Source organism: Quercus robur, chromosome 3 (assembly GCF_932294415.1).
Source record: "Quercus robur chromosome 3, dhQueRobu3.1, whole genome shotgun sequence".
In the NCBI taxonomy this organism is placed as follows: Eukaryota; Viridiplantae; Streptophyta; class Magnoliopsida; order Fagales; family Fagaceae; genus Quercus; species Quercus robur.
Genome location: NC_065536.1, coordinates 25,424,292 through 25,443,259, shown reverse-complemented (window position 1 = coordinate 25,443,259; position 18,968 = coordinate 25,424,292). Strand labels below are relative to the sequence as shown.

The window sequence follows — 18,968 nt, the reverse complement described above, 5'->3', positions numbered from 1 at the left end:
TAACTATGGTGCGATGGTCACTCCACAAGTAAAAATACTTGTGAGATGTGAAGGATAAAGGCTGAGGTGAGCTTCACACACGTATACACTTAGATTAGGTTATAATAGAATTTTTATCTTGTATAAAAATAAAAATAAAAATAAAAAAAATCTTGATTAGTTCTTTAAAAAAAAATCTTGATTATTAAACTAATATTTAAAAAAATATTAGACTTTTAGTTTCTTTAAAATCTTATCCTCTCTCCCTATGTGTGTGTTAACATACTTAATAGTTAATATTCTAAAAAAAAAATTAAAAAATATTATTAAGTAGCATAAAAAAATATTGTTATCCTATCAAAAAAAAAAAAAAAAATTTGTTAACCAAAAAAGTATGTCCTTATTTTAAAATTTTATAAAAAAAATTAATTTTAAAAACAGTCTTAATTAATAAAAACAATTTGTAAAAATAATACTATTTTTTTATACGAATAATAATACCATTATTTAAAAAAAATAAAAAAAAACAATTGTGGCAATCTAAATGCACACCCGAATAAAAACACCCTCGATTTGTAAATTTGTTGCCCAGTGATTTTACACACAGATACGTTCAGATTACAGAGACACCCAGAGAGAAAGAGAGAGAGAAAGACAGAGACAGAGAGGTCAGAGATGGGTGACAACCTCTTCGAAGGCTTGCCTCCTCCTTCCCAACAAAAACCACAACAACAAGAAGAAGAAAAACAACAACATCAACGGCACAACACTATTACTACTTCTTCTTCTTCTTCTTTTTCTTCGCCAGTTCCGCCTCCGATTCCAGTCCTCAAGAGCGCACTCAAGCGCCCCAAACCCAAACCCACTGAGCCATTCCCAGAACCAGAAGGTTACTATTCTTTCTTTCCCCTCTTTGTTATTTGGAACTGCTTTGCCTTAGTTCAGCTCTTTAAAAGCAACTAATTTACATTTTGGCAAATGGGTTTCCTGATTTTCAATTTTGGGTGTTAAGTTCATCTCTCTGAAAGCAACAAAAATTACTTTTTGGAATATGGGTTTCATGAGTTTCAACTTGTCTTGCTTTATTCATTGTTGTATTTGTCTGATTTTACTGCCCTATTTTGTTTGGTTGCTGAGCAAGCCAAAAAAGAAGAATAAGAAGAAGAGTGTTTTGGGGTCTTAACATTGAAGATTGAATTGAATATCTTGATTCTTTTTCTTGTGTTGCTTTTTTGCATTAACTCAATAGGAGTACGGGTGTGTGAGAGATTTTGAGTTTGTCTGGGTTGATGTTCCAGCATGATGCTTGTATATGGACTTTAAGATGATATGCTTTCTGTCAAAGGTTTTGTTGAGTTTGAACGACTATAGAGATTAGAGAATGTTTGGTTGGGAAGAAATTGCAGGAAAAGAAAGTAAAAGGATTTTTAAGCTTTGAATTTTTCGTTGTATGTGGAATGCATAATGTACTCAATTGAGCAATGCAAACTACAGTCCTGCTTAGGTGATGTGTACTAGAATAGCAAGACAATACAAGAAATCAAAGCATAGAACCCAAGATGTTGCTACTTTTGCACCTACATGTTCTTAGTGACAAAATAGATCTGTAGAATGTCTCATTTTTTTGGATTTTGAATTTGTACCATATATAAACTCTGTTTATCTTCTTGTTTGTGTCTCTTATGAAATATTAGGGCCTGTTTGGGTAAGCAATTTCCGTCACTCAATTTCCATCACTCATCACTCATCACTCAATTTTTCACATCCGTTTGCCTTCATCACTCAGTTTCCATCACTCACAATTTTTCACACTATTTGGAGGGCCCACACCTGTCACAGTGCAGCCTTTTTTTTTTTTTTTTTTTTTTCCTCCTGGGTTGGCTGTTCCGTCTGGGTTTTTTTTTTTTTTTTTTTTTTTTTTTTTTTTTTTTTTTTTTTCACTAAGTTTGGTGAGTTTAGGTACTAAAGAAAAAAAAAAAAAAAAAAAAAAAAAAAAGAAGGAGGAAAGAACAGCCAACGCCAACCCAGCAGAAAAAAAAAAAAAAAAAAAAAAAAAAAAAAAAAAAAAAAAAAAAAAAAAAAAAAAAAAAAAAAAAAAAAAAAAAAAAAAAAAAAAAAGGGGGAAGAACAGCCAACGCCAACCCAGCAGAGAAAAAAAAAAGTCAAAAGGTGGTCAAAAGTTGCGGCTGTGGGTCCCTCATGTGTGTTTATTTACGGAAATACCATTGAGTTATGAGTTATGGAAACAGAGTTATCGTTTGGCCAAACAACCTTTTTGCTATGGGTCCCACCATTTTTGAGTTATGAGTTATGGAAACTGAGAATTGAGTTGTGGAAATTGCTTACCCAAACAGGCTCTTAGTCTCTTGAAATGAAGCTGACATGCTCATTGTAATTCGCAGCTGCTGCACCTGAAAAACGCTTGAGGTTCAAAACCACAACTGATGCCTCAGAGAAGCAAATTATAGAGGCCATGCAAAAAATAGCTTCGCATATCAAGAACCCCACAAAGTTTGGTAAGGCTTCAAAGTTGGCCATCCAGCTGATTCAAGCGGGAAGTGTGAAGCCAGGAACTAGTGATCACTTCTTTGCCATACTAGAAGCTGCAATGTCTTCATCCACTTCTTGTACAGATCCTTCAGTGCAAGCAGATTATCATGCATTGTTCTCAGCTGCACAAGATGTCACAGTAGTAAGATTCTGGTCTTTTTGCATACATGAGTTTATTTTTCTGTTAGTTATCACTTATCAATCTTTTGTTAAGAAGAAAACATCTTCCTTATCAATTGTCTAAACTTATTTATTGATTGTAGTGTCTCAGTAAGAAGCAAAAGAATCAACTAACTACATGGATGATCATGGTGGTGGATGCAAATGATTTATACACTGATGACAGCTTTGTGGTACGAACTTTACTTGTGCTACCTTTTAGTCACTCTATTGGCTGATTCATTTATTTAACAATTTTCTTCATATTTTGAGTTAATGAGAAGCATATTAAGGTATGCAACAAGTTATGTCAAGAATTTAGCATGTCTTAGTTGAACCAGCATAATTTTTTTTTATCAAAGTCAAATACAGTGCTCTTATCCATTTACAGAATGGGAATATGTACATTGTCAATTTGTGCACGAGTATTTTTCCTTGAATGTCTATGTTGCTTTAATTTCTTGGTAGTTTTAGAAGAATGAAGAAATCTTTATTTGAATGGGTTGGATATAGAAATCTGATTTAAAATTGTATTTGTAATATTTTTTTTTAATCTTATTTAATGAGTTTGTGGTGACATTGATATTGATATGTTACATGTACGAAAAAAGTGATGAGTGGGTACATAACATTAATATGCATGAAGTTAAGTCAGGCTGTTTAAGTGCTTTTCTTTTTGGTGTAAATGAAGATAGAAGAAAATGAGCTCCGTTGGAGACTAGGGGTTTGGTTTTCTTGTGAAGTAGGAAAAGAACTTAAATAAGGTTAAAATCTTTAAAGATATCAAATGTAGCCCTTGTATTTCTTTAATTCCAGTCCATACAGCCTTTAGGTCATCTTGGCAGTGTTTTCTACAAGGCAATGAAACTTTAATTTCTTTCAGATTATTGACATTGTTTGCCTTTTATGATGAGTATTGATAATATATATTTTTTATATTGTACGTGTTGCATCTGCTGTTTTTTGTCATGTCATTATTACTACCAGTTTTAAGGTTATCAATTATATATGTTGTTTTCTATGTCATACCCTAGTTAATATAACCATAAAATGAACAAAAATTTAATAAAAAACAAAAGATAAAAAAAGGAAAACTATTCCATAGATGTTCTTTGAAAAAACATACTATTTATGTCCTTTTTGGCTTTAAGGCATAGTGGAGTTGAAATTATTTTTCCTCTATGGAATGACGTTTATATGATATAACAGTATGTTTATTTGTTGCTTGCTTTCTGCCAGGGATAATTTGGCTACCAATCAAGTAGCAAAATTTGAAAATCTCAATTTTGTTTCAGCTAAGTCCTTATTTCTTAGATCTTTGTATGATTGGATGAAGGCCTTAGGCAGTGTTGGTCCACTTCGTATTTTTTAGAATTCATACTTAGCTTGCCACATATATGAGTTTTCTTTTGTCAAATGGAAATTATCAGGTATTGTTTGTGGGAGTTGATGTAGGTCTCGCTTGGAATTGGATACTATTTGTATTGATCTTTTGAACTTTAGATTGTAATTTTTTAAGAGTTCTTGTATATATCCTGTGTACTTAACATTCTCCTCTTACTAATAAAAATTATTCTTTATGTATGATACTACTTCTATAATGCATTAATGTAAATGTATCTAAAAAATTTGCAGTTACCAAAATAAATTCTTTTTTGAAATTCTTGTTTTTAGATCTGGCTCATGTAAACATTGAGTCAATGGAAATCTATCTCTCTCTTGTTTGAGATTAGACTAGCTAAACACATGACATGGCTGTGGGTTCAGGTAGTATGGGGTGTCTTGTGATGTAAAGCTTTTAAAATTCTGGAGGTAGAAGACGGCATGATGGCACTGTACTTAGGTGTACATAAACCCATCTGTCAAGCTTGTTGAGATGCTAACATAGAAAGACAAATACAAAATTACATGATTGATTTCAAAAACAATGTAGTTAAACAACATGATGAGTTTATGTTATGTATTTTTCGAATAATGATTATTTATTATATCCTAATAACTGAAATTTTTGGGAGAAGTGGTAATTTATCATGGTATCAAACCAGGTAGTTCTAAGCTTGAGACTGGTCTTTAATCTACCTCCTATTTAAAAATCCAATGTATTGAGCTCCACTTATAAAGGGGAAGTGTGGGTCTACACATGAAGACGAGTGTTAGAATAATGATTAGATTTATCATTTTCTAACATTTTAAGCTTTTGGAATAGGTCTAATTTCCTCCTCAAATTAGTGTTTTGACATTTTGGTTTGGCTAAAAAATAATCTTGCATGAAATTTGCTAATAGCAAAGTGTGGAAAGATAATATTACAAAAAATTGTTGAATATAATAATCTCATTTAGCTGTATGTTTAACGTTGAAAAAAAGAAAATGGGAGATTAATATTTATATTTGTGGGTGGTAGTGGGCTTGTGGTGATGGTGGAGAAGATGACATAGTTGGCGTTGGCAAGAGAGAGACTTATTAGATGAACAAATTGATGGAGATTAGATAAACAAGCAATGACCTGTGGGTGTTTGCGTAATTTTTTTAATATTTAATTAAATGGTTAAAAAGAAGGGAGTTAATATACTTGTGGTTTGAGTTGGCTAGTTTTCTATGTTTGATATCCAAACTATGACAAAAAGAAACTATAGATAATCACAGGGTGTGTAGACTTCAAGTTCTTGTCAGCGTTATGGGTGGTATCCGTAGTTTTTTCATTGAGTTTAAGCTTTTTAAATTGGTGGTTGAGGAAGGAGGAAACTTTTTCTCCTTACGTATTTTTGAACGGGGCAAACACTTCATGAAGTCAATATTCATGGGCAAGAATGCAGCTGTATGGTTGATGAAGAACATAGAACACACGGTGGTCGGAGTCAATCCCAAACAGTTTTTTACGTTTAGGGAAGGAGATGCTGCGTACACTTTACAAAGAGGTTCTAATACCTTTGGTCAGTTCCTTTTAGTGTCTGAACTCAGAGTTGGAGGGCACAGAAGATCTGTTATCATTCCTGGAGGTAGAGCACAAAATGGCTGGAAGGTATTTGGGCTTGAGCTGAGAAAGATGTTGGACCCTGACCAATATGCTTTTGTTGGTTCAGGTCAGGCCAAATTTGTGTCTCTGCCACAGAGGAGAATGTTGGGGCAGTATCCCTCTCGGTCTTTCGCTGAAATCGTTAAGAGTCAGATGCAGCCAAGGGCTGTGACTCAGTCACAACTCTTCAAAACCATGGTGAAGGATAAAAAAAAGTCTCAAGGGGAGTCTGTGGAGAAGCAGAATCTGTCAAGGGGGTTGTTGGAGTTAAATCCGAGGTGCTCAGATGCTAAGGTGGGGGTATTTCCGGTGGGTATGCCTGATATGTTGGTGGCGGGAGGAGGGGATAGGAAGAAGCAGGGCATTAATGTGGTGTCAGACTTAGGTATGCAAAATCTGGCAGAAGATAGGAAACGTATCCCACCAAGCTTCTATTTGAATTCTAAAGCTGAATATGGAAAGAGGAATGCTTTAAGGAGATCTTGCAGGTTTGGGAGTGGTCTAATCGTAGAGATTGATGTGAAAGGTAGGAGACGTGTTTCCTGGAAAAGAAATAAGGGGGGAGAAAAGCTTTGTGGAGGGGTAGCATGGGCTGGTAAGGATCTTGGCAAAGGTTTGTTGGCTATGGGCTCTAATACGTTGGCAGCCCACCAGACTATTAGTAAGTCTTATTCAGGCCCAACCAATGTAAGCCCAACCACTTTTGAGCCTGGGGATTGCTCTTATAAGCCTGTAGAGTCTTTACACTCAGTTGATAATCACGAGAAGGCTGGGGAGAGCCCACTGGTTTCTCCAATGAGCCCTGGGTTGCCGACACAGCTGGTTGGTGGTCCGGTGAGGTCACAAATGGACTGGGTTCAAGCCGAGATGGACGGAAACAGTGCTCCAGTGTCTCCGAGGAGTTCTCTCAGCCTCAAGGTGATTGGGTTAGACCCCGACAGTCCCGCGGTGGATGGGTTGGGGGTTGGGACCAGCACCGATGGTCTTGCGGAGTCTCCGTTGGAGGTTGAAGGCATGTTTTCTGCTTCTGTCAGTCTCACGGTGAATGGGTTAGATCCCGACAATCCCGTGGTGGATGGGGTGGAGGTTGGGACCTACTCCGATGGTCCTGCGGTGGCTCCGATGGAGTTTAAGGGCTTTCTCTCTGCTGGGTTTTACTCCAACGGACCAGCGGTGGCTCAGATTGGTTGTCCCTTCACTGGGTTGAGCTCCGAGGACTTCGCAGTGGCTCCGGGCAATACTGTCCAGGCAAATTCTCATATCTCGAAGGGCAGGTCCTTGGCAGACAGCCTTAAGGGACTATCCGGTGCGGGTTTCGTGGATTTTGGGGTTAATAGTGTGGACAAAGTTGGAAGTGTGAGCAGTGAGCTTCTGATACAAGGGGTGGATAATAAAGGAACCAGGCAGATGGATGATGGTGAGAATGGGCAGCCCAATTTAGCGATGATGGAATTGAAGTCAGGATGTGGCCTACCTGTTTTGGGTGTCTCAACGGTGGAGGAAATGGCTCTCTCAGAAGTGGTTTTGGGTGAGGAGGAGAATTTGACAGTTTGTAACCCATTGTTTACTATTATCCCTCCGGGGCTGGCTCTGACGATGGAAGTGCACAATGATTCTGAGATGTTGAAAAATTCTGAGGTGTTGAATATTGGAAATACTTTGGATGTTTCTAGTTGGGTGAAGAACAGAATCCCAGGCTTTTGTAAAGTGATTGGGCTTTCTGTGAATAGTCATGAAAAATTGTGTATTGCTTACCTTCAAAGGCTAGAAAGGGAGATGGCAGTTATTAACCAGCAACGGAAGAAAGCTAATGCTATCCAAAAAGCAGCCTCCTCCACGGGTAAAGGGAAAAGAGAGTTGAGGAATCTAATCTCAACGGTTAACTATGATGGAAGATAGTGTGTTGTTAGTGAGGTAGAGGGAGTTGTGGGGCCTTCTTAGTCTTTATGATGCTGAAGATGATTTCTTGGAATGTTCGAGGTTTGAATGACCCTCAGAAACGGTTGGTAGTGAGAAATTTGTTGCGTGAGTGGAAGTGTGATATTGTTTGCCTTCAAGAAACAAAGCTGGTTGGTATAGATAGACAGCTGGTTTGCAGTATATGGGGCTGTCCGTATGCAGATTGGGCGGCTTTAGATGCCGATCAGACGGCTGGTGGGGTTTTGCTTATGTGGGACAGGAGAGTTTTAGAAAAGGTGGAAGTTCTGGTGGGCTTATTTTCGGTGTCGATTCAGTGGAAAGGTGTGGGGGATGGGTTTATTTGGGCTTGTTCAGGGGTGTATGGCCCAAATGATAATAATTTGAGGGGTGATTTATGGGATGAGTTGGTTGGTATTCAGCAGTTTTGGAATGTTCCTTGGTGCTGTTTTGGGGACTTTAATGTTGTCCGCTTCCCTAGCGAACGGAGGGGTGGGTCTCGTCTTACTCCGACTATGGAAAAGTTTTCTGAATTTATTGATGATTTAAACTTGATTGATTTGCCGTTGGAGGGAGGGAGTTATACATGGTCTAGTGGCACTGTCCATCCTTCTATGTCTAGGATTGATAGGGCTCTAGTGTCTCATGATTGGGAGCATCACTTTCCGGATGTGATCCAACGTATTCTTCCTCGAACTGTTTCAGATCATTTTCCTATTCTTTTGGAGGCAGGGGGTATGGCGAGAGGGAAAAGTCCCTTCCGATTTGAGAATATGTGGTTGAAGTCGGATGGGTTTGTTGATAGGGTTGACTCTTGGTGGAATCGCCATTCTTTTTTGGGCACACCTAGTTTTGTGTTTGCTAGAAAATTGAAAGCGTTGAAAGAAGACATTATTCAGTGGAATCGTCAAGAGTTTGGCAATGTTGGGCGTAGGAAGAAAGAATTATTGGGGGCTTTAGAGGTTTTAGACGCTAAGGAAGGGGTTCTTGGTCTCACTGAGACGGAGAGAGTTGAGAGAAATGAAGCGAGGTCGCAAGTTGAACAGCTTCTTTCTCTAGAGGAGATTTCGTGGAGACAAAAATCGAGAATGTTGTGCATTAAGGAGGGAGATAATAATACTAAGTTTTTTCATAAGATGGCTAATTCTCATAGAAGGTCTAACCACCTAAGTTTCTTAGAAGTGGATGGGGTGATCTATGAGGATGGAGCAGAAGTTGCTGCTCAGGTAGTTCAATTCTATAAAACCCTTTATCAAGAGTCTGAAGAATGGAGACCTTTTGTGGAAGGCCTGGAGTTTGACCAAATAGGGGAGTCGGAGAGAGTTTGGTTGGAGAGGAGGTTTGAGAAAGATGAGATTCTTTCAGTGATTAGAGATATGGAAGGGGATAAAGCCCCAGGTCCAGATGGTTTTTCTATGGCTTTTTTCCATCATTGCTGGAGGGTAGTAGAAAGAGATGTTTTGGCAGTCTTTGAAGAGTTCTATCAGCATTGTAAGTTTGAGAAATCTCTTAATGCTACTTTTATAGCTTTGATTCCTAAGAAAAATGGTGCCTCCAACATTCGTGATTTCAGACCTATTAGTTTGGTGGGGAGTTTATATAAAATTTTGGCCAAGGTCTTGGCTAATAGATTGAAAATGGTGTTAGATCAATTGATATCTGAATCTCAAAATAGTTTTGTGGGAGGTAGGCAAATCCTCGATTCAGTTCTTATTGCCAATGAGTGTGTTGATAGCAGATTGAAGAGTAAGATTCCGGGGGTGATTTGTAAGTTAGATATTGAGAAAGCTTATGATAATGTGAATTGGGAGGCGCTTCTGAAGTTGTTGAAGAAAATGGGCTTTGGGGAGAAATGGTGTAGTTGGATTCGTACTTGTATCTCGACAGTGCAGTTCTCTGTTTTGGTTAATGGGTCTCCAGCTGATTTCTTTGGCAGTTCTAGAGGATTGAGACAAGGTGATCCACTGTCTCCCTTGTTATTTTTAGTTGTGATGGAGGTGTTTAGTAGGATGGTGAAGAGAATGGAGGGGGCAGGTTTACTTAGTGGTTTTAAGGCAGATGGTAGGAGGGGTAGAGGGGAATGCGTTTCCCACTTGCTGTTTGCGGATGATACTATTTTGTTTTGCGATGCAGAGGTGGAGCAAATCCTTCATGTTCGGCTGCTGCTTCTTGGTTTTCAGGCTGTGACTGGTTTGAAGGTTAACGTAGCTAAAAGTGAGATTGTTCCTATAGGGGAGGTAAATAATATGCAGGCTTTGGCAGAGTTTTTGGGTTGCAGGATTGGGTCCTTGCCAATGACGTATCTTGGTATGCCGTTGGGAGCGTCCCATAAATCCCCTTCTATTTGGAACCCTATTTTGGAGAAAATTAAACGGAAGCTGGCAGGGTGGAAGAAGTTGTATTTATCTAAAGGTGGTAGGTTGACACTGCTTAAAAGTACGCTTTCTAGTCTTCCCACCTATTTCTTATCTTTGTTCACCATTCCTACACATGTGGCCAACAAAATTGAGAAGCTTCAAAGGGACTTCCTGTGGGGTGATTCTAAGATTCATTTATTGAGTTGGGATAAGGTTTGTTTGCCTATTGCTAATGGTGGTTTGGGTATTAGGAAACTGACCACTTTCAATAAAGCCTTACTAGGAAAGTGGCTTTGGCGTTTTGGGATTGAGGAGAATAGGCTTTGGAGGAGGGTGGTAGCTTTGAAATTTGGGGAAGAATGGGCGGGGTGGACCTCTAAGTTGGGAAGGGGTGTTCATGGGTGTGGTTTGTGGAGAAGTATCCGGATGGGTTGGGAAGTTTTTAACAAATATGTCCAGTATAAGGTGGGGGTGGGGGATAGAGTGAAATTTTGGTCAGATAGGTGGTGCGGAGATCTCCCTCTCCTTTCGACTTTTCCAACCTTGTACAATTTTGCTGCAAACAAAGAGGCATCCGTAGAATCATCTCTGATATGTCAAGGAGCAGGGGATAGGAGAACTTGGGATGTTCGTTTCATTCGGGATCCTAATGATTGGGAGGCAGATGTGGTGGATGATTTCTTTCGATTCTTGGCTTCCTATGCTCCTTCTATGACTGATGGTGATCGTTTGAGATGGATCTTGACAAAAAATGGAGATTTCACTATCCGCTCATATTATCATAAGTTACATGGCTCTTCTTCCATTGCTTTTCCTTGGAAAGGTATTTGGAAGGTAAAGGCTCCTCGGCGTGTCTCTTTCTTTGTTTGGACAGCCGCTTGGAATAGGATCCTCACAGGAGATATCTTAAGTCTCAGGGGATTTGATTTTGTTGACTGGTGCATTATGTGTCGTTGTTGCGGTGAGACAGTGGATCATTTGTTGTTACATTGTGGAAAGGCTTATCGGCTATGGTGTTTTGTCTTTAGGACTTTTGGGATTTCTTGGGTTCCCTCGCGTACGGTGCAAGATTGTCTGTTTGGTTGGTGGAATTGGTTGGGAAAGCATTCGTCTAACATTTGGAATCTAGTTCCGCTTTGTTTGATGTGGTGCATTTGGAGGGAACGCAATCGGCGGACGTTTGAGGATCTGGATAGATCTGAAGACCAGCTGCTTGCTCTCTTTGCTGGTTCCCTTTTTGATTGGGCTAGGGCTTGGGGACTCACTTCTAGTGACTCTATTCCTTTTTTCCTTAGCTCTCTTTTTCTCTGTAATTAATGCTTTTTTGTTTTTGTTTTTGTTTCTTTTCTTCTTTGTACTTTTGTTTTGCTGGTGTTTTTTTGGCATCTAGCAGTTTTTTGAATATATTTTTCTTACCTATCAAAAAAAAAGAAAAAAAGAAAATCATATGAACAATAAAATTAGGGATAAGCTATTATTATTTCATGCTTCTAACTTTGCTAGCTTTTCAATCATTTCATTTTGGCTATCATTGATTAGATAAGGATGATCTCAAAGCATGACGAGTTAGTAAAAGTACATAACATACTGTACAGTTATGATTTTAGGGACAAATTTGGAGAATTCTACATCATTTTAATGACGAAATTGTTACTTTTGAAGCTCTAGGGATGGGATTGGTAAATTGGCCAAACTTTAAGGACCAAATATGGTGTTTGCCTTTTTTTTTTTTTTTTTTCTTCCCCCTGGAAAAAGTTTTTGTCGCCTTAGCTCTGTCACATGCATAATTTTCTTTTTCTTTTCCTCTTTTTTTTAGCCAGAGATGAATATGAGATTACATCTGGCTAGGTCTGCGGGGTCCTTTTGCATGCACGTGCTTTCTTACACACACACTTCTACACAGTTGCATATGTGAGGAATCTAATGGATTTGAGATGTTGCACCTCATTTGTTTGGACAAGGAGCTTTTAGCTAATTAATGTGAGGGCCAGATTACATGCTATGTCTTTGGAATTGTCAAAGATCAACTGTTAGGACTGGCATGAAAGTAACCTATTGACAACAGAAGAATTAACCCCAGTGCAAATTGATAATAGTATTTTACCATATGCTTCTTTCTTCAGTCAATCTTGATTGATTTTGCATTGTATATGAAGTCTTATTTGTTTTGGAATTAACCATGCTTAATTATTTGAAAACACTATGATGCTCCAAAAATTATTATGCAATAGCTTAGTTTCAATAGGAAGGAATGAAAAGAATAATTTTAGAATATTTTTTCCTTTCTTTGTTTGAGAGTTTTAATGGAGGGAATGGAAAGTCCATTTCCTTTGTTTGGGAGTTTAAGTTGGAGGAAATAGAATGGGTAAGAGGGAACACTTATTCCTCTCTATTCCCTCAAAACCTCAAATTTTCATTTCTCCCAAAATTGGGAGGAATTGGAGGAAAATGAATTAGATTTAGTGAATTTTTTACTAAAACTTCCAAAATACTCCTATATATTTAGCCCTTTATTTTAAAATATGGGTCTAATAGTAATATTGTCATAAAATGATTTCATTCCTTTCCCTATATGTTACTTCCAAACAAGATTATTTACCTTCCATTTCTTTCCATTCATTTATTTTAAAACATTCAAACAAAGTTACTTAATTCTATTCCATTCCTTTCCCTTAAATACATTTTACTCCCAAACAAAGCCTGAGTTATCAGTCTCCTAAACAAGATGGGTTTAAGAACTCTTCCTATTCCTTTTAGCCCTTGGTCTTGGCCCAGCTGGTAAGGGGTGGGGTCTTATAAGGTGTGGGGTCTTATAGGGTTAGGTCCTAGGTTTGAATGTTACCAAAGCATTCCTTTCCTGCCCAAATAGTCCATATAGAGGCTATAGTAGTGCAGTTCCAGATTCAGCTATGAATATTGGTACCAGAAACTGCGAGAGAGGACCAAGAAGGAAATTGTAGTCCAAGGTACAATTCAAACAATCCATTCCAAAGGAGAATAAATATAGAAGATGAAAGAAATGGAGACAGATAAATTTTTATCAGTTTATATATCAAAGAAAAAATGAATAAATAATTAATCTGTTGTCAATCTCATGGCTGTTTTGCACATTTTGATTGGTTGTGTGTGGAGCTTGATCTACTGTACACCTTACCATGTGCCGCATGGGCAATTTGTAACCCTAGTAATATTTGAATAAGACTGTACTAAATATATATTACTAGATTCTTACATTGGATAATCTTATGCTTTGAAGTCGCCCCTTGGCAAATTGTTGTTGTACATGTTGTAATGAGGAATCTATGGATCACCTTCTTATTTTTTGTTCGTTAGCTCATTCTCTGTGGGTGCATATGCTTCAGCTATTTGAGATTCATTAGGTCATGCCAGGTTCTGTTGCTAACTTATTATTGTGTTGGCAACAATGGCTTGGGAAACATAATTCCGATATTTGGAATTTGGTTTCAGGCTATTTGATGTGGATTATTTGGACAAAACATAATTGGCGTTCTTTCAAGGATACGGAGAAATCTTTGGCTCAATTGATAGATTGGTGCCAATGGACTCTCTTAGATTGGTCTCAGTGCTGGGGGTCTCTCGGACTATTCTTCTCTTAATGATTTTCTATTGTCTCTTAACATAGCTTTTTGAGTCCTTTGTTTCTCTATTTTTTGAGTTGTTTTTTGTTCATTATCGTGAACACCCTGTATTCTTTCTTCTATTTCTTTTTTAATAATATTACTTTCTTGCCTAACTTATCAAAAAATAATAATAATAACATTACTTTCTTGCCTAACTTATCAAAATAATAATAATAATAATATTACTTTCTTGCCTATCAAAAAAAAAAAAAAAAATCCTTGCAACTCCTTTTATTATCTTCATTGTAGAAGATGTAGAAGCTTCATTGATAATTTGGGTGAATCACATAAATCTGGTGTTCTTGTGTCTATGCTTTGATCCTTTTTTTCCCCGATCTTGGTTTTTCGCACCTCACAGATCTTTGGTTTCATGTTTCCTCATTCTTTTTATTGGTAAGTTAAGTGGTTTTTAAAGTTTGAACCATGATCTCACCCTCTATCCTCTCTTGTGGGAAGAGGAAATTCCCTGAGTTTGTCACTAGTTGTCTTGCACATGATGAATGTGTGTTTAAGTAAAAGATTAATTTCTCCTTGTTGTAGAATTTCATAAATGCTAGTCTTCTTCAGTTATGTTACACTGGGTAAAAGTTTTGGCCTAAAGAGAAGCTTAGATTATTCAAGTGGCTGACTAATACAGTACTCAGGATACTAGATTTTGTGCTGGATTGACAAATACCTAGATGAGAGTGCTGATATATGCTTTGATCCTTTTTTTCCCCGATCTTGGTTTTTCGCACCTCACAGATCTTTGGTTTCATGTTTCCTTATTCTTTTTATCGGTAAGTTAAGTGGTTTTTAAAGTTTGAACCATGATCTCACCCTCTATCCTCTCTTGTGGGAAGAGGAAATTCCCTGAGTTTGTCACTAGTTGTCTTGCACATGATGAATGTGTGTTTAAGTAAAAGATTAATTTCTCCTTGTTGTAGAATTTCATAAATGCTAGTCTTCTTCAGTTATGTTACACTGGGTAAAAGTTTTGGCCTAAAGAGAAGCTTTAGATTATTCAAGTGGCTGACTAATACAGTACTCAGGATACTAGATTTTGTGCTGGATTGACAAATACCTAGATGAGAGTGCTGATAAGGATATATACGTCTCCCTTAAAAAGGTTCACAAGTTTACCCTGAGGAATAGCATAGGTAGATCACTAGATGTTTGTAAGGAAAGTGCAATTAAGGCATGTTGACAATTTTACCCTCAAGTTAAGATTTTACTAGGATCACAATAATTCTGAAATATGGTGAAAATGGACATATGAAATTGAATAGGGATGTCACCTCCATTAAAATAAGGGCAAAACACAGTTTAGATTCTTTCTGTGTGATGCTTTTTTTTTTTTTCTTTTTTCTTTTTGTGTGTAGACTTTCTGTTTGATGCTAAATATTCATGTTAGTTATATTCTGATCCAAGGCTATAAAAATTGGGGAGTCGGAGGAACTTTCAAATTTCAAAGACAGCATTTGATTATAATGTTGACTTCTATTGAAAGTCAGAAGAGGCTGCCTCAACATAGGAAATTATAGACAAGGATTTTAATTCCGTGATCCGATTTTTAGACTTATTTTGTCTTCTACTCTGATTAGGAAACTGATAAGTGTTCTTTGATTCATTATACTTGTCATTATCATGGTACATCATTGCCTAAGATTTTTTTGCAGTTCTATTATATGGATTTATGTATGAAAATCCATAAGAAAACGTCGTAAAATCAGTAATAACTGTAATTAAATAAATAAACATAAGCACATTTTTTGTTGTTCAGCTTAAATTTATTCTCTTCAGATAATTGTATCTAGATTTTTATTTTATTTTTGTCTGAATGTAATACACTTATTTATAATAGATTGAAAGCTCATGTCCACATGAATTTTTTTTTTTTTTTTTTTTTTTTTTAATATAGAAAAATTATGTTGTATGGGAACTCATTTTGGTTTCCATTTTAGTATGAGTTTGCCAATTACTTTTAGACAACCTAGAGACAGTGGCTTCAATTGGTTAAGTGGTTTTTGGGACTTGAATTTATCTTTGTTCCTGCCAAGGGCCTTGAGCTCAACTGACACCTCATGGTCTTTCCAACAGAGATATTTAGGATTCAAATAGCCCATCCCCTATTTCTACTACCAAATATTTCTCTGTTCTTGGGAGTGCAGCGGAAAGTTTTACTTGTAAGCCGTGATGAAGAATGTTCTATTTACTTCCTGGTTGTCATCCAATTGATGATGATGTATAGGCATATAGGCATCGAGTTTTGTTATGGTGTGTTTCTAATGCTGCTTGGATGATGTAGATCTTGATTTTTGATGCATCATGTTTTTTATTTTCATCTTTTCATATAGGAAATTCAAAGTACAATTTGTGCTTCTTATCATATTTTAGTTTTGGGGTATAGCTTGGCCCAAGGATTAATAATGACGGACATGTTATAGTACTTCATTTGTGGTAGTCCTGAACTACCAACATATGTTTCATATTTTTTTTAACCATGGCTTACTATTCATTTTGTCCATATAGTTTTCAAAAACAGCTGGACGGATTAAAGAAGCCATATCTATTCTCCCTGTTGCAACTGAGGATGATGACAGAGATGAATCGGCAGCTCTGCAAGATGAAACAGAATCGACAGATGAAGATGGTGCAATGAAGCAGGATGTATTATTTGGTGTTCCAGCTGAAGAACATTTGGAAGAGTCTGATCCATTTGGGCTCGATGCTATGCTTTCTACTGTAGTTAAAAAAGGTTTCATTAAGGGAAAGAAAGATGCAACAGCCAAGATCAATGAGGAAGTAGAAGAGAATAAAAGATTCATCAAGTCACAAAGGGAGGCCTTGATTACATGTCTTGAGATTGCTGCTCGACGATATAAGACTCCGTGGTAATAGTCAATGCCTACATACAAGGAAATGTTTCTCGAGTTTCTTAAATGCTCATGCTTTGTGCCTTCTCCAATGTATTTTTATAAAATTTTTATCCTAAGAGTTAAGTTTTTTCTTTTGTAGGTGCCAAACAGTTATAGACATCTTAGTTAAGCATGCATTTGATAATGTAGCGAGGTTCACAACTCGACAAAGGGATGCCATAGAGAAACTTTGGGCTTCTATACGAGAACAACAAACTCGTAGAAAGCAAGGGAAATCTGTAAATGGGAAACTTGACGTTAATGGATTTGAATGGCTTCAGCAAAAATATTCTACTGAAAAGATCAGCATTCGGCATTCTGTTGGAGGTAGTGGAGATCGTCGTGCCCAGCAGTGGCTTGGTTAAAACTTTGGATATCATCATGTAGGATGCCAACAAACCCTCTTAACCCCACAACCAGAAAATGGGGGGAAAAAGATCATTGAGAATCTATTTGTTCGAATGTAAATTGCATTTTCTTAATTGATACGCTAAGATATCATTTAGAAGTCTCCATTTCCATGATTAAGGTAAATAATCTTAATTAATATGTTATAATCTTCACAGATGAGATGTCCACATTCACCACTAACTTGTTATTTTAGTTAATTTTGGAACTTCAATGATATTTGTGAAATTTTCATTTTCTTTATATATAAATTTTAAATATTACATGGTGTACACAAAGTAATAGTGGACATAAAACTTGTTGTACATGATAAACATGTTATACACATGGATACATCTTTGCATTTAGTTAAAACCCATATGAGTAGTCTCAATTGAGGATCTTGTCACAAATTCAATTATGATTATAAATATATATAACCACTCTTTATAACCTGTAGAGAATTGAAAAATAATAAAGCAACATCAGCAGTTTGTAAAAATGTTGTAAAATAATTTGTGTTTGTAACATTACTTTAGATATACATACGCAATTATGATCATACATCTCATTTTGTGCATTAAAAGTGGGGACTGAACTCATTTTTTGCACATTTTCCAGTGAGATAGAAGTGTGGCTTCATACTTCCATTATAGAAGTGTTTCTTCCCACATCTCACATGACAAGTTTTGTGATCGCTGCATGTCAAAGCCAAATTACTTTCATATCGTTCTCTAAGTATTTGTTCAGATCCTTCACTAAAGCAGAAACAGAAGCCATTTGACGAACCTTTATTCACACATGTTGCAAAGATTAGTATCACCTTTGGGTACGTTTTCCTGCATTTATTAACACAGATTTAGTCCTTATTGCATGTCATTCTCATACATTTTAGTTCAGGAAGAAAAAACTCTATAGGTTTTCTATTACGAAAAAACTCTTTAGATTTTAGTGGTTGTGGTCTTAGTACTTTTTGTTCTTCACTAAAGCAGAAATAGAAGGAATCTAAGGAATCTTGTCTCACACATGTTGCAAAGATAAGTTTCTCATCGGGATAAGTCGCCTTGCATCTCTCCATACAGATTGAATGCCTTTTGCATTTCTTTGTCAAATCATGTAGTTTAGCCTTAGGAATTGGAAGTCCTATCATACAGAGAGATATTGAAGAGCAAAAATTAAAAATAAAATATAATAGAAATGTTGAAACTTTATGATTGTCCCCCCCCCCCCAAAAAAAGTCTTCACCATGCTTTACCCCCTATTTTTAATTTTATTTTAAAATATTGGTTTGAGTCATTGGAGGTTGGGTTTCTATGTAATGACAATTTTCTTTTGTCCAAGCGTTATATCATGAGTTTGAGTATGGAATCAACCTCTCTTAAAATTTAGGTTAAGACTACATGTGAATCACCTTTCTTAGACCTTAACAAAAAAAGTCTTGTACATTGGGTGTGATCTATTTTATGCATTAAGTCATCAGAAAACACCTCATAAATATTAAAAGTGTTGGAGTGAGTGTGTTTCAAATACTTAACCTTTGCTTTGTGTCCCACATTTGTTAGGAATAAACCTTGTTATAAATTTATAAGTCTTTGCATATCTTAAGTGGTAAGTTGGAATACAATGGGCTAGGTGCTGGCTTAGGCTTAGGCTTGAGTCTACTATATCTCTCTTGAGTCTCATTCATTTTCCATTTCTTTTCCTTTTAGCCCGTTGGGGGCATTTAATGTGCTGCCCGTTGGGCATGCACAGTAACCATTGGAACTTGGAACAGCCCAAGTCCTTTACTTAGTTGGCTTATAAAACCCTGCAACTCACACTATTCACATAAGTCTTTCTTCATCTTCTCTAGCCGTCTCCTTCCTTTGTTTGCTCTAGTTTTTCTGCATAGAAATTTTAGCTTCAATTTTTTGGTTAATTTTAAGAAAAGGCAAGTAAGGTTGTTCTTAGTTCTTCTTGCTTGGGTGTGCATCCAACTTGAAGAATTTGCTATAGTCTAATCCTAGAGGATTGTTCGGCCAAGAGAGTCATTCGCACCGAGTACTACTCCGAGTGGCACAAAAGACA

At 36.8% G+C, this 18,968-nt stretch overlaps 1 protein-coding gene across 1 annotated transcript; it reads left to right on the top strand.

The window, feature by feature from the left end:
* Positions 1 to 557: 557 nt before the first annotated feature.
* On the top strand, positions 558 to 17,077 carry LOC126717593 (uncharacterized). Its single transcript, XM_050419410.1, has 5 exons — positions 558 to 868; positions 2,382 to 2,671; positions 2,793 to 2,882; positions 16,129 to 16,490; positions 16,615 to 17,077. Exons 1-5 carry the CDS (start codon positions 655 to 657, stop codon positions 16,877 to 16,879), a joined length of 1,221 nt encoding a protein of 406 aa, XP_050275367.1. The 5' UTR covers positions 558 to 654; the 3' UTR covers positions 16,880 to 17,077.
* The last annotated feature ends 1,891 nt before the right edge of the window (positions 17,078 to 18,968 follow it).